Source organism: Artibeus jamaicensis, unplaced genomic scaffold (genome assembly GCF_021234435.1).
Source record: "Artibeus jamaicensis isolate MK-2021 breed Jamaican fruit bat unplaced genomic scaffold, CSHL_Jam_final scaffold_584, whole genome shotgun sequence".
In the NCBI taxonomy this organism is placed as follows: Eukaryota; Metazoa; Chordata; class Mammalia; order Chiroptera; family Phyllostomidae; genus Artibeus; species Artibeus jamaicensis.
In genome coordinates, this window is record NW_026522048.1 from 8,698,841 (window position 1) to 8,725,628 (window position 26,788).

At 44.4% G+C, this 26,788-nt stretch overlaps 1 protein-coding gene across 1 annotated transcript in view; it reads left to right on the forward strand.

The window, feature by feature from the left end:
* The first annotated feature begins 4,098 nt into the window (after positions 1–4,098).
* Positions 4,099–26,788, forward strand: part of LOC119043819 (maestro heat-like repeat family member 5) — a 45,516-nt gene continuing 22,826 nt past the window's right edge. Inside the window, exons 1-13 of the mRNA XM_053658797.1 lie at positions 4,099–4,188; positions 4,652–4,704; positions 5,320–5,414; positions 8,298–8,414; positions 13,030–13,152; positions 13,515–13,667; positions 14,362–14,487; positions 14,763–14,842; positions 15,422–15,557; positions 16,824–16,913; positions 25,097–25,201; positions 25,962–26,097; positions 26,552–26,640. Of these exons, the coding sequence (XP_053514772.1) occupies positions 4,683–4,704; positions 5,320–5,414; positions 8,298–8,414; positions 13,030–13,152; positions 13,515–13,667; positions 14,362–14,487; positions 14,763–14,842; positions 15,422–15,557; positions 16,824–16,913; positions 25,097–25,201; positions 25,962–26,097; positions 26,552–26,640 (1,272 nt within the window). The 5' untranslated portion in view covers positions 4,099–4,188; positions 4,652–4,682. The remainder of the gene's footprint in view (positions 4,189–4,651; positions 4,705–5,319; positions 5,415–8,297; positions 8,415–13,029; positions 13,153–13,514; positions 13,668–14,361; positions 14,488–14,762; positions 14,843–15,421; positions 15,558–16,823; positions 16,914–25,096; positions 25,202–25,961; positions 26,098–26,551; positions 26,641–26,788) is intronic.

A 26,788-nucleotide genomic window follows, 5' to 3' on the forward strand; every position in this document is an offset into this window, starting at 1 on the left:
TGAGCCAATACCAGTCAGGGCAGCATATCCTGCAATACTGGTTGGACACTGATGAGCTCCCTTAGCTCTTTCTTGTCTGTGAAGCTCTTTATCTGTCCTCTGATTCTAAATGATAGCTTTGCTGGGTAAGGTAATCTTGGTTGTAGGTCCTTGCTTTTCATCACTTTGACTATTTCTTGATAACCACTTCCACACTGCAATGTTTCTGTTAAGAAATGAGCTGAGTGTCTTATGGGTGCTCCCCATAAGTAGTAGGTAAGTAATTGCTTTTATCTTATTGCTCCTAAAATTCTGTCTTTGCCTTTAGTCTTTGGCTTTTTAATTATGATATTTCTTAGGGTGGGCCTCTTTGGGTTTACTTTGTTTGGGACTCTGCGCTTCCTGGACATGTATGTCTATTTTCTTTACCAGCTTGGGGATGTTTTCCAGTATTATTTTTTCAAAGAGGTTTTCAGCTCTGCACACTCTTTTCTCCTTCCCAGCAGCCCATGATGTGAATAGTTGTATGCTTGAAGTTGTCCCAGAGTCTTCTTAAACTGTCTTCATGTTTTTGGATTCTGTTTTCTTCTTTGCTGTAGTGATTGTGTGTTTTCTGCTATCTTCTCTTCCAAATCACTGACTCAGTTCCCTGTGAGGAACCGTATTTTGACACGCTCTGCAGGCATGGTTGGAGACAGAAGAGACTGCTTCCAGCTCAGGATCACACAGGACAGGAGGACAGGGGAGCAGTGCTTTAGATGCCAAATGGACAATAATGGCATCATCTCTAAGGAAAAAGTCTGAATCCACAAGAGTTTAATGGAGATCCTGAAATCCTGATGCCTGGCCCTCTGGACTTGTGGGATTGATCCCCAGCTTTTTCTAGAAAGGCCAGAATATGGGACCTTTCCTGCACTTGGATTCTTCCCCTACCCAACATTCTCATTAATGTTCATATCCCTCTAAGGAAATTAGGTGTGGGCAAGCTAAGTGCTTGGAGTTTGCCAGGAAGGTGGCAGGAAGTGATTTAGAACTTCAGGGCAAAGTACAGCAGTTGTCAGCTTCAGTGGCTGGTGGTCTGTCATCACCCGGAGCCCACTGAAGAGTCTCACTGGGCTTGGAGTCAGCAGGTCTGAGCCCCTCACCTGCTTTGTTTCTCTGTGCTCTCTGTGACCTCACCTGGAAGATGAGGGGTCATAGTGGCAGTCACTAACACGCCTTCCTGTCTTGTCTTGTAATGGTTTGTAACCTCACAGGTGTCAAGGGCTTTATTAAAGCTTATCAAGTTGCTGAGCCAGCATGACTACCTCTCCCAGCTAGAGGGAAACTCCGTCATCAACTACATTGCCCAGCTCAGCGAGCCTGACCCCACAGTGAGCAGGGGCTGGGCAGAGAGGGGAAGGAGGATGGGGGCAGGTCTCAGGGGAGGGAAGAAGTGAAAAGCAGGGTTGGAAGCATAAAGACAAGAAGAGGGTAGCCTAGAAACTCTGAAGGGATTTTAGCCTCTAAAACCCTGAGCAGTGAGCCAGGAGAAGCCTTGAACCCAGAGACTTAGCTATCATTAGCTCCAGGTTTAATTTTTCACTTTTCTTATTCCAGAATGAAGAGGATATTCGCATCATCTGTTTAGAAATTCTAGAAATGGTACAAACATCTAGGATCAAACTGACCTCTCCTTTTCCTCTTTCCCTGGCGCCCAGATCACTATCCTGGCCCTCAGACCACAATCTACATGATCCTCCCCACCTCTATCCAATCCCTTGTGCTGTCTCTTCCACCCTCTCCACCTCAGTTTGGTTCCACTCCAGTGCCTGGGTGCCCCTGAGAAGTAGTCACTGCAACAAAAGAGGGCCACGGGGTGGTGGAACTGGAAGCCTGAGCTTCAGTCCTGCCCAGCCAGTTTCTAGCTGTAAAATCTTGAGTATTTTGTTGTCTTAGCTCCAGTGTCTTCTTTTGTAAAAGAGGGGGTGATTATGTTCCCTGCCTGTAATGAGCAACCTCTAGGGATTCCTGGAGGCTCATATGAGCTGATTTGCTTCAGGGAAGAGTAAAGGGCTGTGGGAAGAAAAGAACATAACATTTACTCTCCCTCCCAGTAAGCTCTGCCTCCTGACCATCAGCATGTGTCTGTCCCTGGAAGGTTCCCCAGTGAAGTTGATTACAAGTCATACATTCTGAATTTCAAGAAGCCCCCATCTATCTAATCAAGTCCTGCATAGTGTAATTCTAATCCATACCTTGGCTTTATTTTTACCAGTATGGAGAGGGAAGGAGGGAGGGAAGAAGGGAGGAAGACATGAAGGGCGATGGAGAAAGAATAGAGTGAAAATATGAATGTTAATAGGTTAGGGGGGATGTGTAATAGGCTCAAATGCCCCTCCAGGAAAAAAAAGACAAGGTCATGGAGTTGGAGAACTTACAACTGGGATTGATTTGCGGCCTGGCATTGATATTCTTGCCACATCTTTTCCCAGATACCCTTGTCCAGACTGATCACTTTGGCATGTTACCCCAGTGACATCTCAGTCATCGTGCCCCTGAATAAGGCAGCCACGAGAAATGCTCTTCAGGTCCTCTCCTTGGGCGAGCTTCCCAACCTTAGCAACTTTTACCTCATGCGTAAGTACAACAGCAGTGCCACTTGGGGACAGGTGCTCACTGTGGAAATTCAGGCTGTTGTGAGCATGGAGGGCTGGAGTGGGAGGCTGGCTGAGACACTGCAGGGGTGGTGGGTGCAGGGAAGAGGATCCAGATTTACAGGCGAAGCTATAGGTCCCAAGCCTGGGTCATGATGGGAGGAGTAAGGCAAAGGGTTAAAGCAACAGCTTAAGGCCATTGGGCCCTATGGATGAAAGGGGACACCTCTGGAAGACACAGTTCCTTCTTGCCATTTTTTTTTTTTCATTTTAAAACACTAGAGTTGAGATGTGTGAGCATTGTCAGTCACAAAATAATGAACAGGCAGACATTCCTGACCCTTAGTTCTTCTTTTGCCTTGAGTCTGAGCCATATTCTGGGCTTACTCCATCTCTGACCTCTAATCCTATAGGGAGTCAGGGGTGGAGTTCAGGTGTCTGATCAGCACATTACTTGGTATGTGTATGTTTTGTATGTATTTCATAGGCCAAAATGTAATAGTTTGCTGTTAGGCTGAGTCAAAATATCACAAGCCCCCATGGCATTGACACTGAGGTTCCCTCTCCACTTTGCTCTTCCTCCTCCTCTGAAGTACTGATGGGGAACTGCCAGTGGAGTCTGGAGGCTGAGCATCCTAGAGCAAGTACTGACTCTGTTCTCTTCTTTTATCTTCTCTTTAACTTAGCCATCGAGTTCATCTTACCACATAGACTCCTCACTCAATTTGTGGTAAGTGATGCCGGGATTAATAATACATCTCTGTCCATCCATTCTTCCATCTACCCATCCACTCATCCGTCCATACAATCATTCCACAAAGAGTTGAGTACTGGTCTATTTCAGGCATCATGCTGGATGTGGACTAACTAGATAAGACCTAGGATCATGGGGGCCAATGCCCTTGGAGGAGGGAACTTGGAGCATAGTGTTTGGGTCTGGAGGTGGGGAAGGAGTAGGAGAGGAGAAAGGCCCAGCCTGTCTCTTATGTGGCCTTATCGTGAGCTACTGTCTGGTGAAGTTGGACAAGTCCATATGCCTTTCTGAATCTCTATTTTGAGTTTCTCTATTTTCCCAGACATAATGTGCTAGACAATTTGAACACTTGGAGTTATAAAGGTAGCCTTACCCTTGAGCTGTACAGTCTTAGTGGGAAAACAAGTTTGGGAATAACCATTTATAATCCAGGGTGATCAATGTACTAGTAGACAAATAGACAGGGTGCAATGGGGTCTTCAAAGGACAATGAGCTGGCGTGGGGTCGAGAAGTCAGGACCCCACAGAAGAGGTGATGTATGAAAATCATTGTGGAGGATGTAAGATTGAACAGGTGGAAAAGAAAGCTCCAGCTCTACCATTCTGTTGGTTTGTTCTAATTTACTTAGTACTCTTCCTTTCAAGTCTTTGTCCTGCTTGCTTTTCTTGCACCTCAGCTGTATTCCCAGAAGCCTTATAGGCTAAAGGAGCTGGGTACAAGTTCTCTAAGGCTACTTCACGCCCTGCAACCTGTTATCCATTCCAATGTGGACCAGCTGTGGAACCAGGAGATCCCACAGATGTTGAAGATACTGGAAGGTAAGGGATTGATGAAGAGCAGGGAGGAATGGAGCAGGGACATTGGATGCAGAGTTTCAAGGTGCAGGATGGACCTTCCTTGAAGTAATGGAAACTGAGATCCCCCACTCTGTCCCTCTGAGATGCTGTTGGACACATCTGCTCATTTGGGTGATGCTTGGTACTGAGCAGATACGCAGTCCAGAGTTCTATGGCTTCAGAGTTCCCAGAATGACTCCTGCCCCTTCTTATGGGCAAAGGATCAGAGGAGAGCATGAGTTTTGGAAATGGACAGACCAGTTTTGTTTCCTTGCTCTGACACTGGCCGCCTCTGTCTGACCTTTGGAAAGTCATTCACGTTTGGGAGCCCTGTGAAGTGGGAAAGCAGGTATCCTGTAGGTTCAGTGCTGCAGGGTCTTTGAGTGTTTTTCCCTGTGGCTGGGGCCTTATGGTTGGGTGGATCCCATGCTCTTTCCTGTGTTAGATCACTCTGAGGAGACCCTGAGTCAGAAGGAATGGGAGGAGAGGCTGCTCCAGGTAAGCAGTCCCCAAGAGGCACCTTCACCACTCTTGCCTCCTTTCCCCTCTTCAGGATCCTGAAGGAGGAGAGCCTCATGCCCCCTAGAGATGGAGGCTCAGGGAAGCTCTTTTTGTGGTCCCTTGCCTCCTGGACCCTGCCTCAGTCCCTGACTCTATCCTAATCCTCGACTCACCTTCCACACTCTCAGGACCCTATATCAGGAGAGCAAGGGAAAGGGCCCTAGCTGTGTGTCCTTGGGCCAGTTACCTAGCCTTTGCCTGCCTCAGGTTGTTCATCTGTAAAATGCAAGTTCCTCTCTTCCCCCAGAATTAAATAGGATGACATCAGAGCAGGCCTTGTAAATTGCAAAAGGCCTCACACATGTGACTGGTGTTACCATCACTGTCAAATGTTATCATTCTCCAGTCCTGACAGGTCCCACCATGTAGTTCACCCCACATATACAGACCATGTACATGTACATGATCCCTGTCTCTTTTTCCACATCTACAGACCATGACCCCTGTCTCTTGCTTCTTCTTGACCCTGCTTCTGTGGGGCAGAGAAGCACTGCCACTGTTATTTGTGGTCCTTGTCCCTTCCTCTTCCTCAGTTTTTAAGTCAATCTTTAGTGGCCATCGATGATGACAACTGGCTGCAGCAGCTCACCAGACTCCTCTTGAAGATGATAACTTCCTTCAGTGATGATGAAGACAGAGACAAGAAGGTGTGTTTGGGTGTGTGGTGGTTGCAAGAGAAAAGGTTGGGGTGGAGGCTGCTGGTGGAGGAGCCTGGTGGTCACGCAGGGGGCTGTAGAAATGTGCGTCGAGCATAGGCTGTGGGGGAAGAGCAATCTGGTGTGCCTGTGTCCTGGGAATTGATGGGTGCAGAGGACCAGGAGCTGGTGGTTCCACTGGCACTTCAGAATTATCAAAGTGCCTTCCATTTGCTCAGTGTCTAAGGCTTTTTCAAGAGCTTAGCCCTCTGCTGTCTTAATCCCACCTCCCAGTTTTCTGTAACAGAACAGAGCTGGTACTTGGGTGCAGTGGAAAGATCACTGATGTTAAAGTCAGATTTATTCAAGTCAATCCAAGTAATAGTTGAGGGCACACCGTAGACCAGGGACTGTGCTTTGTGTTGGGGATAGAGAGCTGAGGAAGAAGTAGAGGCTCCCTTACTCACAGAGCACAAGGTCTGTGGTGGTGAAGGCCTGGGGTCCTGCCCTGGCTTTTCTGTGTGCTCCTGGGTTATAGCATCCATGAGGGTTCAGTGGCCTCACTTGGGAAGCAGCAGAAGTAGCTTGGGCATCACAGGAGAGTGAGTGAGGATTGAACAAGGGAAGCTGTGAAGGTGGTGCTTTATTAGCTCAAAAGCCTAACAATCTGGTAGCTGTCATCACCCCTACATTGCAGATAAAGAAACACAATCCAAGAAAGAGTTAAAGTCTTAAGCAAATTGTCGGTAATATCGGCACCTGAATCCAGGTCTCCTGATTTTGATCCTCATTTTCTTGTCATTGAGCAATACTTTTGAGCTCTAGGGGGTTCCAGGAAAGAGGCTTTATTTCCAAGACTATTTGCTCTCTAAGTATTAACACATATTTATGTTTCCATGACAGCAGCTGGGGATGGGGGAGGGGAAAGGAGAGGAATGGTGGAAAGAAAGGGAAAGGACTAGTCAAAGCACATGTATGAGTGACCCACGGACATGGGCAATGGAGTGGGGACTGAATGTGGGAGTGGGGACAAAGTGGGAACAATTGGGACCACTGTAATGGAATAAACAAGAGTAAGAAAAAGATACTCGGTGGTTTTCAATCCTTCAAGCTCCTGTTCAGTTTACACTGGGACATATGAAGCAATTTCACTGGCGGGTAAAGACTGTGAGGCCCCCTGTTGTCAGTGTAATTGGAATGTGCAAATGTCTAAGTTACAGTTTGTTTTGATATCTCAAGAAAACCACCAGACAAATATTTATGAAGTATCTAGTGTATGTGCATCTTCGTGGTTGGTAGGGATACAAAACAAACCAAGCAGGAATTCTGATCTTATGAAGTTATTAACAGGTGTACTAAATACCTGCAGCAGAGCAGACACTGGACTGGGCACAGGGTCTTCATATGTAAAAGACCAGACCCTGCCTGCCTTCAGGGAACCACTGCCTGCCTGAGTGAATGGACAAGGAAACGGGCAGTCATTCTAAGTGTTGTGTTGGGGTGGGAAAATGCACTGTGTGCTTGGGAGCACAGAGGAGGCCTGCGGGGGCTGGACGGAGAAGCTTTCTGAGTGTTCCGCCGTGTAGGTTTGCTCAAGTAGTTTGGGATTTTAGCACTGAAAGTTGGGTACCAGGGGGGAACTGCCTTCATCCTAGGCAAATAGGAAGGTGAGTCTCCTGCAGAGGAGTGAGTGTGTCTGGGAAGATGAGTAGTGATTTGCTAGCTACACAGAAAAATAGGTGCCTTAGGTCAGGTGAGGATTCTTATCAAGTGAATTAGCACGGAAGTAGAGGGGGGAGGAGAGGGCAAGCAAGGCTGTGGCCTGATCCCCTGGGAGCCCTGGATGGACACTGCCCTGCAGAGTCTCTCCTGCCTGGAGACAAGAGAGGGGCTTTTGTAGCCAGCCCCCCACTTTACTCTGTCACTGGCTCCAGGTTTCCAAGGCTGGTTGGTCAGGGCAGGGACAGGAGACAAAACAATGCAGTAAGCAATGAAGCAATGTAGCTCCCAGGACCCTAGGGCAAGGAGGTCCCCTCTACCAACACCCCCCTCACCTTAGGGCAGGTCTCTCCCTGAAGGCTGCAGGTTGTAGCTGCTCACAAAAGTGCCTGCAGCCAGCTGAAGGGAAGGAACCCTAAGGTCTGAAGGACACACCATGAGCATCCGCCAGAGGGGGAAAGATGCCCATAGAGAGGCTGTTTGGGAGTGCATTAAGATACTCACTGCCCAGCTGTAGGTCCTGTTTACCTGCGGTGTCTGGCACTCTTACCACTGGGGGCAGAGCAATGAACTTGATAGACACTGCTCCTGAGCTTGATTCTCACCTGAGACGTGGTGAGCTGGATGGAGGTCAGGGAAGGCTCACTGAAGTGAGGTCCTACAGATGGGAATGAGACATTTTGAAGAGCTCAGGGGAGAAGGTTCTAGACAGAGAAATAAGAAGTGCAGAGACCCTGAGGTAGGGAGTGCGTGAGTCCACAGTGACTGGCATTACAAGGTTGGCTGGGCAAGGTGCAGTGAGCAAGGACAAAGGCCACTGAAATTCAGAGGAGGGAGAGAGAAGGACTACCTGAGTACCTTTCCAATTATGCAATTTTGATTTTAAACTTATGCAAATTTAAGGAACTGTCTTTTATTTCCTAGGTGGAAGGGGGAAGTATGTGCAGGAGGGAAGGTTTGTGAAGGATGATCCCTAAGATGCTAAGAAATTAAAAATGCAGCTTTCTTTTCCCTTTCTCCCCTGCTCTGTAGGATTGCTACCTTGTCCAGATGCCTCAGAGAGCCAGAGGGCCGAGTGGAGGATGGGGCTGTGGGTGAAGGTGGTGGCTAGTCTTTAAAATGCCTGCCTTAATCTTATTCCAAGCTATGCATGACCCTGTCTCCTACCTCTCTTAGGCTTTCCTGTATAAATTCTTTGGCTTCTCCCTGCAAACTTCAAGGAATGAGGAAGTGATTAAGATGATGCTGTCCTCCATCCTCCAGACTTCCCAGGAGGAGCTGCAGGAGAGGGAGGTGAGACAGAGTGCAGTGGCAAAGGGGGAGCATTTTCAGTTTGAGAGGCAGGCTGGCAAGGTGGCTAGGGGCTCGAAGTTGGCAAAGCAGACCACCTGGGTTGGAAACCCAGCCCTGTCACCTATTAGCTGTGTGCACTTGTGCAAGTTACTGAACCTCTCTGTGCCTCAATTTCCTCTTCTAGAAGATGGGGCTATGGTACTTGAAGGAGACTTCTTAAAAAGTTTTTTTTTTTAAATTTTGAAATCATTTCATACTTAAAGAAAAGTTGCAAAAACAAAAGCCAAAGAACTCCTGTTTATTCTTCTCCCAAGAAATTCTCTCTGCAAAGTTGTAATGTCTTTTCATGTTTGTTTTATCATCTCCCATATAAATTATGTCATTTATTTATTTATAAGTTATTGTTATTGTATCTTCTGAACCTGAAATGGATGCTGCAGCCATGGTGCTCATTTACCCCTAAATACCTTGGTGTACATTATCTAAAAATAAGAATTTTCTCTTATATGAACACAGTACAGTAACCAAAATTAGAAAATTATTGTTGCTCCAGCACTATTATCTTGTTTATAGATCCAAATTGAAAATCATCAATTGTCCCAAGAATGTGTTCTAGAGGAAAAACACAAAACAAAACAAAACAAAACAAAAACCATTCTTTTCTGTGGTCCAGAGTCTTAATTCAGAATCAAACACCACATTCGGTTGTCACTTTCTGTATTTTTCTTTAATCTGAAACAAGTTCCTCATCTGTATTTTTCATGACCTTGACACTTTAAAGATTTTATTTCTTTATTTTAAGAGAGAGAGAGGAGAAAGGAGGTAGAAAGAGAGGGAAAAGAACATCAAAATGTGAGAAGAATATTGATTGGTTGCCTCTTGCATAAATCCTGACTAGTGTCCCAACTCACAACCGAGGCATGTGCCCTGAATGGAATCGAGCCTGGGATAATTTGCTCTGTGGGACACACCCAACCCACAGAGCCACACCAGTCATGGCCACGATCTGGACATTTTAAAAATGTACAGACCATTAATTTTGCATAATATGCCTAGGTTTTGGTTTGTTTCTTATTTCCTCATGATTAGATACAGATTGTGCATTTTGGGTGGAATCCCACAGAAGCGATGTGTGTTATAGGATGGTTTTGGGGACAGAGTATAAAAGCACTGGGAAGAACATCTGGCACCCAAGCACTCTCCATGTGTTGATGAGTTGTGCATTGGTGTCCACACTCTGAGGCCTTCCCTTTGCAAGGCCCTTCCCCTGCCAGATTCTCAGAGCACCCATCACCATCGTGGGCAGCACAGTGACTCTCCAAGCCCAAGGTGCAAACAGTATCAACAGGGAAATGACACATACAGGAAGGAGAGAGCTAACTACACAGAATGGCCTACTAAAGGCTACGTGAACTGCTGCAGAGGCATAGTGGCCGTGGGGGCTGCCTGGGACTTGGGCTGGTTGAGGCCAGTTTCAAAGAAGGAGGGAGGCAGTCATCCCCACTTGACATGACACTATGGGTCAAGACTCTGGATCAGGAGCTTTTGGGGTCCCATCTAGAGAGCAGTCAGGCGTCTAGCAGGACTGGAATGCAGAGTTCTTTGACAGGGAAGTAAAAGTGAACTGTGCTAGCACCTGGGGACAGACCGCATACAGAAGAGAAAGACAAGAGGGAGAGGGCATCCAGGATGGTTCCTGGGTGTCTGGCATCTCGGTGGGGAAAGAAGAAGAGTACCCTTCGCTGAGACTGGGAACCCAGGACAAATGAGTGAGGAGGACAATGCAGTCAGTTTTTGACCAGGAAGGGTTGGGGGTGCCAGGTGGAGATGTCCAGTAGCCATGTAGATTTGGAACTCTGATATGGGCTGGGTGTCTAGATTTGGGAAACATGTCTTCCCCCCTCTGCAAAACGGCGTCCCTCAAAGCATTAGTGTGAGGATCCATGACATGACATGTATAAAGGTGGGTTCCAGAATATTAAAGACTAATATTCTGATGATGTCAATTAGGATGATGATAATGATAATGATGATGACCAGGATGAGTGGAAACCATGGCTAAGGGGGGATGTAGGAAGAGGGACAGAATAGAATAAACATCCTTCTTTTTTAAAACTAATTTATTTTTATTGTATATTTTCCATTACCATCTAGTCTCCTTATACCCCCACCCCCACAATCACCACACTGTTGTCCATGAGTCCTTGTTTCCTTTTGTTCAACCCTCCACCCACTAACTGTCAGCCTGCTCTCTATCTATGAGTCTGTCTCTATGTTGCCTGTTAGTTAAGTTTGTTCTTTAGATTCCACGTATGTGTAAAATCACTTGGTATTTGTCTTGCTCTGGCTTAGTTCACTTAGCGTATTGTTGTCAAGATACATCCATACTGTTGCAAGGGGAGAAATTTTCTTCTTTTTATGGCTGCGTAGTATTCCATTATGTAAATGTCCCATCGTTGTTTTATCCACTCATCCACTGATGGACCTTTGGGCTGTTTCTATATCTTGCTGATTGTCAATAATGCTGCAGTGAACATACAGGTGCTTACGTTCTACTGAGGTAGTGTTTTGGGTTTCTTCGGATATATTCCCAGAAGTGCGATCGCTGGGTCAAAAGGCAGGTTCATTTTAAATTTTTTAAGGTGTCTCCATACTACTTTCCACAGTGGCTGCACCAGTCTGCATTTGCACCAACAGTGCCAAAGGGCTCCCCTTTCTCCACATCCTCACCAGAACTTGTTGTTTGTTGATATATTGATGATGGCCATTTTGACAAGTGTGAGATGATATCTCATTGTGATTTTAATTTGTGTTTCTCTGATGATGAGTGAACTTGAGCATCTTTTCATATGTGTATTGGCCATCTGTAGATCTTCTTTGGAAAAGGGTCTATTCAGGTCCTTAGCCCATTTTTCAATTGAGTTGTAGAAATTTTTGATGTTGAGTTCTGTAAGTTCTTCATAAATTAGATATTAGCCTCTCATCAGATGTATTGGCAAATATGTTCTCCTGTCCTGTGGGTTTTCTTTTTATTTTGTTGATGTTTTCCTTTGGTATGCAGAAAAATTCTAGTTTGATATAGTCCCATTTGTTTATTTTTTCTTTTGTTTCCAGTGCTGGGGGAGATATATGTGATAAAATATTGCTATGAGCTATGTCTGAGATTTTGCTACCTATATTATCTTCTAGGATTTTTATGGTTTGCTCTCTAATGTTTAAGTCTTTAATCCATTTTTAATTTATTGTTGTGTGTGGTGTAAGAAGGTGGTCTAGTTTCATTTTTATACATGTGTCTGTCCAGTTTTCTCAACATCATTTATTAAATGAACTATCTTTAGCTTATTGTATGCGCTTAGTTCCTCTGCTGAATATTACTTGACTCTAAATGTGTGGGTTTATTTCTGGGCTCTGTATTGTTCCATTGATCTGTGTGTCTGTTTTTATGCCAGTACCAGACTGTTTTGATTACTGTGGCCTTGTAGTATGGTTTGATATTAGGCAGCGTGATTCCTCCAACTTTGTTCTTCTGTCTCAGGATTGCTGTTGCTATGCATGACCTATATGTAGAACCCCCCTTTGATACTCCACTAGTCCCTCCTTTTTAACCAGGTAAAGATTTCCCTTCATCTACTTGGAGTAAGAGTCTATAAGTCCCACTAAAATCTCACTCCCTCTTGAGGATCTGTGTCCTGGAGTCTTTCAATGTCTCGAGGTCCTCCACTCTGCCTTCCCTTGCTACAGGTTCTAATGGTGGCCCTTGCAGTATGAATAAGCCAGTTGGAAAACAGATGGCACTTGTATGTCTGTGTTGACCATTTCTTTGGGTCTGTGGCCAGGCCTCCTCATTGGATAAGCTCTCAGGAGAAGCTCAGCTGACACTGCAGTCAAAGAGGCCTGTTATGAGACAGAGGGATTTAAGTTAAAATCTTCTCCTGGAGGGAACCAGAGAGTCCCCAAGCCCTGGTGCTTTTGGCTCAGTCTAGTTATTGATTCCCAGATCCCCTTCTAGTTCCAACTTTCAGGTCCACTGGCATGGACAACATTTCCGCTCGGTTGTGGTGCAATACCTCCCATACAACTCATCCAGGGACCCACGTGTTCCTCTCTCTCCAACCGAGACAGGCTTCCCATTTCACTGGCCTATTTCAGTGAATAGAGTTAAGACTGTTTCGTTCTCTTCCTAGAAATCTGGGCATTGTCTGTGTCTTCTCTCTCTTCCGTCCCCTCTATGATTAGCTACCCAATCCTGTCAATAAAGTGCCTGAGATTTGTTCTTCCCTCTCTGTTCCCTCATCAGAACAAACATTCTCTGAATTCCCAGGACATATAAAGGTATCCTCAATTGCGTAGTATTGGATTTGATAATACCAGCTTTTTTTTAAACCTGTGAGTCTGATTTCTTTTTATTCATTGTCTTCTTGAATTAGTTCTTGCAAAGATATTTTGTTCTCCATCTGGATTTTAAACAGTGCAACTCTAGGCAACCGAATTTCTCTTCATTTTTTTTCTCTCCTCTCCTCTCCCTTCCTCTCTCTAAATCTTGCTTCCGGGGGGCATAGCAGGTGCTTGGCTCACCCTAAGCTGTGGCATGGGGTTGAGGCTCTCCCTGTTACAGGGCATTGCCGTGGCGCTCAGTGTTGTATCCAGGAAACATCTGAAGATAGTCCTGGAAGAAGTTGGACTATATAGTGCTGTCCTCACTGACAAGGCCTCATCGCTCATCCTGAAATTTATGAAGGTGATACCATTCCCAGATGGCTCTGCCCACCTCCTTCATAGAGTCTTCAAAGGCATCCCCATCACCCCAGCCTCCCACTTCTCTGAGGCTTTGTGATGCACCTATAAGGGCTTCTCTTTCCCTCCGACCAAATGTGGGAAAGGTCCTCCCACCCTCTACCCCTTTCTCTTGCTCCCTCCTGTCCACACTTTAGGCCCTGGTCTCAGCAGCTGCATGCCCTCTTTCCCCAACTGTCATCACTCCACTGCCCCATCTTCCCTCCCACACCCTCTGGGACACCTTTTCCTTGTTGAACCTCTGTTTCCCCATCAGGCAAGGAGGGTAAGGTAGGGAGGAGCCAAGATTTCCTTTTCCCCCTACAGGAACATCAGCAGAGGAAATGGGCGATGGTGTGCAGTACTATTTATTTAAGCTACAGGAAAATTATTGAGGAGAACAACACAATCATCTTCCTGTACTTAGACGACATCCTGGCCTTGGTCCTCCAACACTACCACAACTGCGTTGTGGAGAAGGTACTTCCTGGTCACTCTGCTTCTCCAGCATCTCTTCTCTGCCATCTCTTTGCCTACCCTCCAGAAAAAATGCCTGGCCTTCAACGAGACTTGGGGAGTAGGGCTAGTACAGTTACTTCTCCCACATTTCAATCCTTCACTTAATCCCACTGGAGACTCTAACTGACCAAGGAAGAGACCTCAGGAATTTGGACTCTGTTAAAAAGTGTCTCCTTCCCTGCTGGCATGCTATGTAACATGCCTTTCAGCTCTTCACTGTCTTCCCCCATAAAGGGATGAGTAAAGCTAAAATTTTCTGATTGTCATAGGAAGAAGCATTCACGGGAGATAGAAGGAGCCCCATACTATTCTCCTGCCTTTGCTGTTTGTCCACAGCTTGGCTCCCTAGGGATGGAGAAGAAGCCCTTTCTGTTCCCACTAGATGTCCTTTGGAAGAACTTATCCATGGGAAAGACAATATCTTGAGAGACAAGGAAGCTAGATCTCACCTAATTTAGGAGTTCTCTGAGGGGGACTCAGGAAGAGGGGTGGTGAGTGGGCTGGCCCCATGCCCCACAGGGAAGATAAAGAGTGTCAGGCTGAGGAAGACTACAGAAGGCTTAGCTCCTCATCCCCCAGTCTTGCTGTGGGTAGTGTGTCCTGGTTCCTGGGTCATGCTCACCTTGGAAGTCTCTGAGCTTCCTGGTTCCTTCAGGATAAGAACCTGCAGCAGGATTACCTGGATGCCCTGACCATCTTGACAAACATCCTGAGCAGCCAGCAGCCCTTGGCCTGTGGATTCAGTTTCTCCCAGAAACCATCCTTAGTAAAACTCATGGTGGTAAGTACTTCTCAGAAGGATGGAGGTGGAAATGCAGAGAGGAGGGAGCACAGGTGTCATGGGAATCACTGGTAGTGCTCCTAGGCTGGGGGAAGGTGTGGTTGAGAGTCAGGAAAAGGTGCTTTCCTCAGAGTCTTTCGAAGTCCCTAGAAATTCTAGATTCTACCTTCTGATGAGCACAGCCTGGAGGAGGGGGACACAGAGGCAGACAGGAAAAACATGTTTGCCACCCTTTTTGGGCTGTGTGTGTGTATGTGTGCGTGTGTGTGTAATAGGACCTGATCAGCGAAGAGCCATTGGACTCCATCTCCAGCCCCATTAGACAGAAGGCGATGAACATCATCGCTGACTTCAGGTAACAACATGCCATACACTCTGTCTTCTCTTTCTCTGCCCTGGTTCTAGTTCAGCTCTTTATTCCCTAGTCCATCCCCACTGCTTATTTCCTGTCTCTGCTTGTAGTAGCAATTTACTGGATAATGTCTTCCACTTTTTTGCCAGGATTCTTTGGATGGGGTTCTCAGAGCGCCTGGCAGAGACAGCCTGGAGATAGGACTTGCTGTCACTTCTTCCCAGGCTTCCCTTTACTTTCAGGGCTGCCCCAACTAGGCACGTCCATCTCCATCACTGATGCTTATTCTCTGAAAACCTCTGGGGAACCAGAGAGTAATATATCCTCCCTAATTAGCAGTGCCCTTTCCTGAGAGAGGCATGCCTCATCTCTTCCCCTTAGTTCCCTTTTGCCACCTTCCTGGCTCCTTTCACCTTTTCTTACTGTTTCCTCCCTTTCCTCTTATTACTCTTTCTTCTGATATGTATCTTCCTCTTCCTTGCTCCCACCTACCCCTCATCTTTAGCATCCATTTCTTTCCCTTCCTCAGCAGTTATTACCGACCACCATTGTCCAGTTACATTTCTTTTCTCTGTTCCTTAGGCTGCTGGGGCCCCTTTTAGAGGCAGAACAAGGAGCAGAGCTGCTCCAACTGTGCTTCAATAGTGTGTTCTGCCTGCCACCCCCAGACATGTTGCAGAAGGACGCATCTAGTCCCGAGGAGGCCCAGGCCAATTTGGTAAGTAACTCTTTAATGTTTGTCTCCTTTACTTTAGTTTTTTATTTATTTTATTTTATTGATTGTGGTATTATACCTGTCCTGATTTTGCCTCTTGTCCCCTCCACCCGGCACCACCCACTCCCTCAGGCATTGTTCATGTCCGTGGGTCCTGTGAATAAGTTCTTTGGCTACTCTCTTCTCCTCACTGTACTTTGCATCCCTTTGGCTACTCTGGAATGACCAATTTGCACTTAATGCCCTCACCTCTCCATTCATGCCCCATACCCCTAACCCACCCCACAACCATCAAATTGGGCTCTGTACCTATGACTGTGCCTCTGTGCTACTTGGTTGCTTAGTTTCTTGCAACTGAATTTGCTTGATTTTCTTCAAGATCAGTAAGTAGGTCTGTTCACCTTGGGCCTTCTTTTCATCAGATGTGTGGTGATCCTCCCTTTTTCCTTCATATTTATTCATGTTATGAAGGAAGGACTGGTACATACAGAAAGGGCTGAAGTGGGAAGTATCCTGTGGTTGTGTCCCCATGGTGCTCTCCTCACTGTAAATCTGGTTAGGGTGAGGAGGGTATTTTGACAGGATTTCCCTGTGTGTTGGGCAGACTGGGAATTCCAAGTGCCCAGTGAGAACAGGTCTACCCTGAGGTGGATTTCTTTTGAGTCCTTCATTCTAGGGAAGGCTGCCTTTCTTTCTGTTTCCCCCTGCTTTTCAGTTTTAGTGGTCTGGATCTATGACCAATGTTGCTTTGGTTCTCCCAGTAGGCCTACCTTTAGGCCTGCAACTTGGCAGATTACCTACTCTCCTTATAAGGTTTTGGGCGAGGCCACTCAGTTCACTAAAGGCTGAGAGGGAGAAATCCACTCTCCTAACTTTGGTGAATCAGTTACCAGCGAACAGCCAGGTCTGTCCTCTTTCCCCTGGAGCCAGACACCTCTGAGTCAGGGCCCACACTGGGAGCAGATTCCCAGATGAACTCAGGTGGGGAGTGGGGATGGAGCAGCCAGGGGTAGTAGCTATGTTGTCAGGGATCTCCCAGTCTACAAGGACAAAATTCCCAGCAGGCAGACGTCTGTGCTCTGGTGTAAACAACTGAGGAATCTATTGAAGTGAGTGATGGGTGAATAGTGCTTGGAATGTAGGGGGCTGTTCTGGAGCAGGCTTTCTCAAGGAAGGCTTCCTAGAGAGTCAGAGTACTGAGCAGGGTGTCTAGAAGAAGGACTGGGCCTGAGAGCTTGGCAGTTGTTTGAGTCTCTTTTTTCCCCTCAGGATCTATTTAACGGGACCATGGGATCCCTCCAGAGGCTCACAGAGGCAGTTGTGGCTGAGATGCCCACACGGATGGAGGACTGCTTGGAGGTCAGTGGGAAGAAGCCCCTGGAAGTCGACATATTGGTTGGTTCCTAGGGCTGCTGTAATGAAGTACCACAATTGAGGGACTTCACACACCTTGCTGTCACAGTCATAAAGGATAAGAGTCCAAAATCAAGGTATCAGCAGGGTTGGTTCCTACTGAAGGTTCTGAAGAAGAGTCCGTTCCAGGTGTCTCTCCTAGCTTCTGGTTATTCCTAGCAACCTGTGGGGCATCTCTTGGTCTGGACACATATCACAGCAATCTGTGTCTCCATTTATTTCCGCAGGGCATTCTCCCCTCTGTGTGTGTGCGTGTGCGTGTGCGTGTGTGTGTGTGTGTGTGTTTTCTCTGTTTAACAGGAACAGCAGTCATCAGGTCAGGAACCACCTGAACCCAGTATGAACTCACCTTAACTTGAATCAGCTACAATGACCCTATTTCTAGACAAGGTCACATTCTGAGGTGCTGGGTGGACATAAATTGCAGGGGGCCACTACTAACTCAGTACTGTTGGAAACAGATGAGAACAGTCTAGGGACAAACCAAGAAGGAGAACTGCTGATGAAGCTGGGGTACAGAGCTCTTAGGGAAAGATTAATGAGGGCTGGGATCCAAATAAAGTAGGTCTTGTCTTCAGAGAAGAAAATGTCCTCCTTCCTTCTTCCCCATCAACCATTCCCCTGACCATCTCCTCTCTCAGCGCCCTTCTGCTACTTTATAGCACTGAATAGTTAAAAGCAGGAGCTCTGGACTTCCATACACTACAGTACCAGATTCTGGCTTTCCTGCTTGCTGTGTGGTTTGGGGGAGTTATTTCATTTGTCTTTGCCTCAGTTTCCCCCCTGGAAAATGGAATGACAGTACCTAGTTAATACCATCGTTCTGATAATGGAATGAGATGTTTACAAAGTGCTTGGCTTAAAGAAGTGAGGTACAGGTTCAAATAATTTGTCCATTAAAAAAATTGTGTGCCTTTTTATTGACAACTTTCCCATCGTTAATGTCATTACGTTACTTTGGTCTTCTCCTGAAAATTTTATTCCCCAATTCTCATGGAAAGTTAAAGATTTCCTTGCAGTTCCTGTTGCTGTTAGAATGTAGATCACTGAGGACTATAGTCAGAGAGTTGCATACACAAGTTACATCTTGAAATAATTCTTTTCTGTGAGTTCATATTATCAAATTGATATACTTTACACTGTTTGTGTTAAATTTTATGATTTTCTTCCTTTTATTTAATTGAACAGCTTGATGATGTAGAGATTTACATAATTAAAAACTTACAATAAAACTAGGTGCCCTTTTACTCAGCGAATTCTTGCTTGCATACCAATCTTCTTAACCTTTTTACCACTCACCCTCTGTAGATAAGCTTTTCATTCACTTCTGGTTTGTGCTTCCCTTTTTACTCAGTCAAAATAAACAAATCTCTGTTTATGGTATATTCTTATCTCTCTCTCTTTTTTTTTATGCTGTAGGTAGCACATTCTTTCTAGTACCCTGGACCTTGCTTTTTCATTTGTGTCAGTTCACAAATACATTCCTTTTTTGTATGATCTCACACATTGTGTGCATGTCTTATCGTTTCTTCATCCGTCCCCTATAGATGGACACTGGACTATTTGTAATCATTTTGCTGCCAGTTTTCTCCTGAACTTTTGAATTTGAAAAGATCGTAGATTCTCAAGGGGTTGCAAAAACAGTATAGTACTTAGAGCCCTTGAATGGCACACTGTCAAAACCAGGGCACTCACGTGGGCGCACTGTTGTAAGACAACAGGCTTTGTTCCGTTTCCACCACTGTTTACATGTGCTCATTTGTGTGCATCCTATGCGGTTTGATCTTTTTTGTAGAATTATGTACACACCCATCATCACCATTGTGATTTGGATGTTCCCTCACCGAGAGAAGTTTTCTTGTGCTACTGCTTTATAATCACATCTCCTCCCCACCTTGCCTCTATTCCCTGGCAGCCACCAACCTGTTCTCTGTCTCTGTAATTGGGTCCTTCTGAGGTTGTTATATACATGGAATCATCTAGTATGTTAGGTTTCATGAGCTCGACTTCTTTCTGTAAGCTTAATGGTCACAAGTCCTTTTACAGATCTGTACTTTGCCCATGTTTTCATCCAATCTGTAGTTTGTCTTTTTGTTCAAACTATGAGAGAAAGTTTACTTAGAAAATGACCGATGTAGAAGTGAGTCATAGAAGTATTAATTTTACTGATCTTTTAAAAGAACCAACTTTTTGTTTGTTTTCTCTATTTAGTCTCTTCATATTTTTCTGTTTTTGTATTCAAATTCTATCAACTTTTGCTATTATTTGTAGTATCTTCTTTCTTTGGACTTACTTTACTTTTTCTACTTTTCCTTAAGTGGAAACTTAGATTATTGACTTAAGACCTTTCTTCTTCTCTAAGAGAAATATTTGGTGGTACAAATTTCCCTTTAGGCATGAGGTTAGCTGATTCCATACATGTTGATATGCTGCATTTTCATTCTTTAGTTCCAAGTACACTAAAATTTCTCTTGAATTTTCCCTTTGGGCAATAAATTATTTACAAGTGTGTGGTTTAATTTCTAGAAGTTTGAAGAATTTTCTTTCAGTTCTCTTTTAGTTTTTGGTTTCTAATCTAATTGTATTATGGTCTCTTTTCCTTCACTTGAGAGTATGCTTATCTCATCTTTTCAATGATTGCAATTTTTTAAATTTGTTAAGGTTTTATTTAATGAGGCAAGATATGGCCTATTTGCTCTTGTGGGACACATGGTGCTAAAATGCCCCCTGATGGTGTTGTTCAGGTCTGCAGTCTCTTTGCTGGTTTTCTGTTTCCTAATATATTGCTCACTGAGAGAGGATTGTTGAGATCTCCAAGCCTACTGAGGATTTACCTGTTTTTCCTTTCAGTTCTGTCAGCTTTCACTTCATATGTGTTGAAGCTGTGTTAAGTGCATACGTGCTAGGATCTTCGTGGTAAACGGTTCTTTTGTCCTTGTGAAATACCCTCTTTAGTAATTTTCTTTGCTATGAAGTCATATTTCTCTATTGTAAATAGTCACTATATCTGTTTTAAAATTTGTATTTGCAAGACACTTCCTCGTTCATCTTTTTATTTTTGACATACTAATATTGTGGTATTTGAAGTGAATTTTTTGCAGATAGCAGACAGTTGGTCATTAAAGAAATCTATTTGGTAGGCTCTTTTTTATTTTTTTTAAATGTATTTTATTGATAATGCCATTACACTTGTCCCATTTCCCCCCTTCATTCCCCTCCACCCTGCACACCCTCTCCCCCCTACATTCCCTCCCTTTAGTTCATATCCAGGTGTCATAAGTTCTTTAGCTTCTACATTTCCCACACTACTCTTGCCTTCCCCTGTTTATTTTTTCCCCACCATCTATGCTACTTATTCTCTGAACCTTCTCCCCACTCTCTTCCTCCCACTCCCCTGCTGCTAACCCTCCATGTGATCTCCATTTCTGTGGTTCAGTTCCTGTTCTAGTTGTTTGCTTAGTTTGCTTTAGCTTTAGGTGTGATTGTTAATAACTGTGAGTTTGCTGTCCATTTACTGTTCATATTTTTTATCTTCTTTTTCTTAGCTAAGTCCCTTTAACATTTCATATAATAAGGGCTTGGTGATGATGAACTCCTTGAACTTCATCTTATCTGAGAAGCACTTTATTTGCCCTTCCGTTATAAATGAAAGCTTTGCTAGATAGAGCAATCTTGGATGTAGGTCCTTGCATTTCATGACTTGGAATACTTCTTTCCAGTTCCTTCTTGCCTGTAAGGTCTCTTTTGAGAAATCTGCTGATAGTCTGATGGGAACTCCTTTGTAGGTGACTGTCCCCTTATCTCTTGCTGCTTCTAGGATTCTCTCCTTCATTTTAATCTTGGCTAATATAATTATGATGTGCCTTGGTGTGTTCCTCCTTGGGTCCACCTTTTTTGGGACTCTGAGCTGCCTGGACTTCCCGAAAGTCTATTTCCTTTGACAGATTGGGGAAGTTCCCTTTTATTATTTGTTCAAATAAGTTTTCCACTTGTTGCTCTTCCTCTTCTCCTTTTGGTACCCCTATAACTTGGATGTTGGAACATTTAAAGATGTCCTTGAGGTTCCTAAGCCTCTCCTCATTTTTTTTTGAATTCTCGTTTCTTCATTCTTTTCTGTTTGTTTGCTTCTTTCTTCCTTCTGGTCCACTCCATTGATTTGAGTCCCAGTTTTCTTTCCATCACTATTGGTTCCCTGTGCATTTTCCTTCATTTCACTCAGTGTAACCTTCATTTTTTCATCTAATTTTGTGACCAAAATCAACCAGTTCTCTGAGCATCCTGATCACCAATGTTTTGAACTGTGCATCTGATGGGTTAGCTCTCTCTGGGTCGATTAAAAGTATTGGCTCTGGGGTTTGAATTGTTCTCTTGTTTGAGCCATAATGTTTTGATCTGGTTGAGCCTGTTATGATGGTAGGCTTATTTTTAAAAGTGGTTTCTGACTATTTGTCTTTTAATTGGTGTGTTCAGATCACTAACATTTTCTAAATGAACATCAATTTCATTTACAAAGCATTAAAGCTTAGCAAGAAGTACCTGAGGCTAAGTTTCCTCTGGCACAGAACTACAGGATGTTAAACACAAAAGAGGGTATGATGAAAGGGAAGAAGATGCTTATGTTGTACAAACTGAGTAAATCAAACTGCAGTGGACAGTGGTTTAATGAGCTAAAAAAAATTCCAAAAGCAGAAATAATTATTAGGAGCTGCCATCAGGAACCTTTATAACACATCATTTGCACATTATTGCAGAGTTACAGAACAGAGAGACATAGAACAGAAGTAATGTTTTGCTCTTCTTCTGTATAAAAAGTAGATTGGTTGGATGTGTACAGTGGGTTTTGAGATCCTCTGAAATTCAGAGTAAAGAAACCGTGTGTGCAGAGGGTTTCCTAGCTGACTGAGGAGAGAGCTTTTAGCTGACCAGAAGTGCTTCGCCTGTGTCATCATTTTCACAGTGTGTTCAAAGGAGAGTGTGAGCACTGCTTATTGTGAAATTGCTGTCAGCTGGTGGGTGCTCCTGGAGGAGGCTGAGCAAATTGGTTAGTTTATGCAGTTTGGGATAGAAATCAAAGGAGAAGCCATCAGTGAGAGCCTCTTTCTCTTCTTCTATCTTTTAGAACCAAAACATTCAGTAGTTGAACTCTTCCTGAGTCTATATCTATATATTTTTAAAATATTTTATTTATTTTTTTGAGAGAGAGGGGAAGGGAAGGAGAAAGAGTGGGAGAGAAACATCAATGTGTGGTTGCCTCTCATGTGTCCCCTGCAGGGGACCTGGCCTACAACCCAGGCATGTACCCTGACTGGGAATCAAACTGGCGACCCTTTGCTTCACAGACCCGTGCTCACTCCACTGAGCTACACCAGCCAGGGCAGGCTTTTTCTTTATTGGCTCTCACAGTAATGAATTATTTCCAAGTAATCTCCAAAAGCAATAAGAGACAGTTATTTTTTCTAGTATCAATTTTTACTTTATTTTATTTTTATTTCTAAGTATATTTTAATGATTATGCCATTATAGTTGTCCCAATGTTTTTTCTCCCCTTTATCCCCACACCACCTTGTACCACCCCACCTCCAGCATTCTGCTTTCTTTGTTCATGTCCGTAGGTTGTACATAGAAGTTCTTTGGCTTCTCTGTTTCTTTTATTATTCTTTACCTCCTCCCCCATCTATTTTATACCTACCAACTATGCTTCTTATTCCCTGTACTTCTCCCCAAATTATTTTCCTCCCCCTTTCCACTGAAAACCCTCCATGTGATCTCCATTTCCCTGGTTCTGTTCCTGTTCTAGTTGTTTGTTTAGTTTTTGTTTTTTAAGTTCAGTTCTTGATAGTTGTGAGTTTGTTGTCATTTCACTGTGCATAGTTTTTATCTATTTCTTAGATAAGTCCCTTTATCATTTCATATAATAAGGGCTTAGTGATGATGAACTCCTTTAACTTGACCTATCCAGGAAGCACTTTATCTGCCCTCCTATTCTAAATGGGAGCTTTGCTGGATAGAGTCATCTTAGGTCTAAGTCCTTGCTTTTCATGACTTCACATACTTCTTTCCAGCCCCTTCTTGCCTGTAAAGTTTCTTGTGAGAAATCAGCTGATAGTCTTATAGGCACTCCTTTGCAAGTAACTGTCTCCTTTCCTCTTGCTGCTTTTAAGATCCTCTCCTGGTCTTTAATCTTGGCTAATGTAATTATGATGTGCCTTGGTGTGTTTCTCCATGGATGCCATTTCTTTGGGACTGTCTGGGCTTCCTGGACTTCTTGGAAGTCTGTATATTCCCTCATTATTTGTTCAAATCAACTTTTAAATTCTTCCTCTTGGTCGTCTTTTTCTGGCATTCCTATGATTTACATGTTAGAGGACTTAGAGTTGTCCCAAATGTTCCTTTTAAAAAAAAAATCTTGTTTTTTCTTTTTTTTCTGGATGGATGTTTATTTCTTCTTTTTTTTCCAAATTGTTGATGTGAGTCCCAGTTTCCTACTCTCCACTGTTGACTTCCTATATATTTTGTTTTATTTCACTTTGGGTAGATATTATTTCTTCCTTCATTTTGCAACTGATCTCAATCAGTTCTGTGAGCATCCTGATTACCAATGTTTTGAACTCTGTATCAGATAGGTTGTCTATCTCCTCGTCACTTAGCTCTTTTTCTGGAATTTTGCTCTGTTCCTTCATTTGGGCCATATTTCTTTGTCTTGTTGCACCAGATATGTTGTAAGGAGGCAGAGCCTTAGGTATTGCCAGTGCAGGGTAACTCATGTACCTGTGATGTGGTGCTATATTTGAGGGAGGGGTGTGAGAGGGAACAATGTGGCTTTTTGGGCTCTCAGTCAGCCTTCAGTCATGTTCCCCACTACCCACAAGCAAATCGATCCCTTCTGGTACTACTTCCCAGGTGGGTGGGTTTGTGTACATTCTAGGACCTTGTGGGCCTCCCCAACAAACTCTCCTGTGGGGATGGGAGTTTCTTCTGCCACCACAATACCCACAAGTTTTTACAGCCAGAGATTTTGAGGCTTTATTTTCCCACACTGTAACCCTGGTTTGTGTGGTCTGTCTCGCTCCCCAGTTGTTCCTCCTGGATTGTCCTCATGTGAATGTGGGACCACCAAGTCCACCAGCTGCTGCCTTGTCATTAGTTCTCCCTGCCCCAGCTACCCATCTCTGCCCCTCCTACCCATCTGAATGAATGTTCTTTCTTTAACTCCTTGGTTGTCAGACTTCCACACAGTTCTATTCTCTGGCAATTCTGGTTGTTTTTGTTTTTAAATTTCTTGTTGTCCTGCTTTTTTTTGGTTGTGCAAGGAGGCAAAGTTTATCTACCTATGCCTCCAACTTGGTAGGAAGTCTTGTAGTATCCTTTGAGTTTATAATGAATTTTTAAAACCTTTATGTGTTTTAATTAAATATAACTATTATTGTATTGATGTCTATGTTGTCTTACATTCCATGAGTGGCAGACTTTGAGTTGGCTCCTGAATCCCTCCAAGATGACTTCATTAACCTTCAATAGCTTCCTTGCTCTCCAGTGTAATATCTTGTGTCCTTCCTATCTCAGTCCTGGAATCACTGTTTCTCCAAAGATCTCTCACTCCCCTCCATAGGAAATGGTATTTACAAAACACAATCTCATTGCTGAAGTATTTCATCATAGTCTGACTGCAAGGAAGACTTGTAAAACTGCTACTAAAATCCTCATCTCTTATGAAATGCTTTTTCTGGTCAGTGCAGCCTCAGTGTTGTCTTGAGTTGGTTGTGAATTTTTCACCTGCTGCTCTTCTTGTTTTTTTTTTTTTTCATTATAGATTGTTATCTGTCTAGGAATACCAGGGTATAGGGACCCACTGAAGTGAGTAGAGTGGGTCTATTTTGAGAGCCAGTGCTTTAACCTAAAGGAAGGGATAGGAATTGAGGAGATTTCTAGCACCAAGATGAGGGGAAATTTGGGGCTGGGAAATGAAGGGGCCTCTGGTGCCAGACCCACATAACCTGCCTCTTTGCAGAAGAGGCCCTGCTGTCAGAAGTCTTACCCTGATACTTCGCTGAATCTAGGTTCAAAAGTACCTCTCTGTCCTCTGGGATGCAGCTGAATAGGTCTCTCCTTGTATCCTCTTCTCCCTCCAGCTTTTGGACCCATGGCTTAATTCCCAGAAGGACAGTGAGCGGGAACGGGCCATGCAGTGTGCAGCCCATGTACTTGAATTTGTTGCAATGATGGATAACTTCACGGTGAGTGAGAGCCTGCCCTGGAGCCTGGGCCTCATACCCAGTCTGGTTGCACTTATTCCTGCGTTTATCCAAAACTTCATCACATGCATTACCAAGTCTCAGTCACTCATGCTCATCCTCCTTCGCCCTGATCCCATCATGTTTTCCCTTGTGCATCCCATCTTGTTCTCTCCTTCTTCCCTACTGACATCTTCTACTTAGTCTTTTTCTCCATCCACCTACTTTATTTCATTCCACTTGTTTCATTTTGATGCTATTTGTCTGAATGAGCAGTTACCAAACGCTCACCTTGTGCCAGGCACTGTGCTAGGTGCTATAGCAAACGCACAGATGACTGAGACACTTCTCTGACTCTATGGATATTACAGTCCAGTATGGGGAGACGCATGCACAGCATGAACTTAAACAGAAGGTGATAATGAATATATAAACCAAATGCTGTGGGAATGAAACTTCAAAACAAACATTACAAATGAGGGCGGTAAGGAAAACTTCATAGAGGAGGAGGTATTTGAGCAAGGCCTGACAGGTGATGTGGTACCAAAAGACAAAGAAGGGATACAGAGCAAGGTCATTTCAAAACTATGATCTGTGAAGTTCTTTATGGGCACAATTCACCTGTCTAATGCCATTCCCACCGACCTCACCTAGTCTCTCACCTTTCATGTCTCTGGCACATGCATTCCCTCCTGTCAGTTCTTTTCCTGTGAGAACTCAGCCTAAAGGAAGGGCTAGGATAACTTCCAGCTTCCTTCCCTAGATGCAGATGGAGATCACCCAGCTGGGGCACTGGGTAAAGCTGCTGGCCATGTGCTGCCAGGACCCTGTGGACACCATCTGCTCTTTGTCATCCCAGGCTGCCTACAGCCTCAACTGTATCCTCTCAAGAAAGAAGCGTAAGGGGAAGCTTCTTCTATCACCCTCTCTAAAGCCTCCCACTTGGGCTGGCCATCCCCTCACACTCTGTCCCAGAAGAGTAAAACCCAAGAAGTTAATTGAACACCTTATTTCCATTTACAGATCTGCCCCCAAACATCTACAGTTAATCTCTTGGGCCAAAATACACACAGAGGAAATAGTTCTTTTGAATTAGTTTCTCCTCCTCCTGCAGAGCGCCATACTTTTACTCAATTTTACCTCTGATCTGAGACAGGCAGCTTCGGGGTCCTTTGACCTGAACTCCCACCATTCCTGTTCTCAATGTCCATTCCTCTACTCCCAGCTCCACAGGACACACATAGTCTACAGCTGACCTAGGGCAGCAGGAGTTTGTTCTAGAAGGTGGGAAAGTGGGGAGCCTAAGATGCTTTCTCAGTATCTTAGGAGTGTGGTCGGGTGTTTTGGTTTCAGAGATGGAAGAGCAAAATCTGGCCTTCCAGCAAGAAGAGGACAAGAATAAATGGGATTTATCTCCTAGAAATGCCAATGATGTTGGAAAGGTGAGTGGGCAGGACTAGAGACAAAGTGAGGAGAGCCTGAGGCTGTCATTGACCTGCTATTAGAGACTCCTGGGTGGGACTTTTTGATCCCTTCTCATTTCCCATTCCATTACTAGATGGGACCTTTCCCTTTTGGGAAAATTTTCCT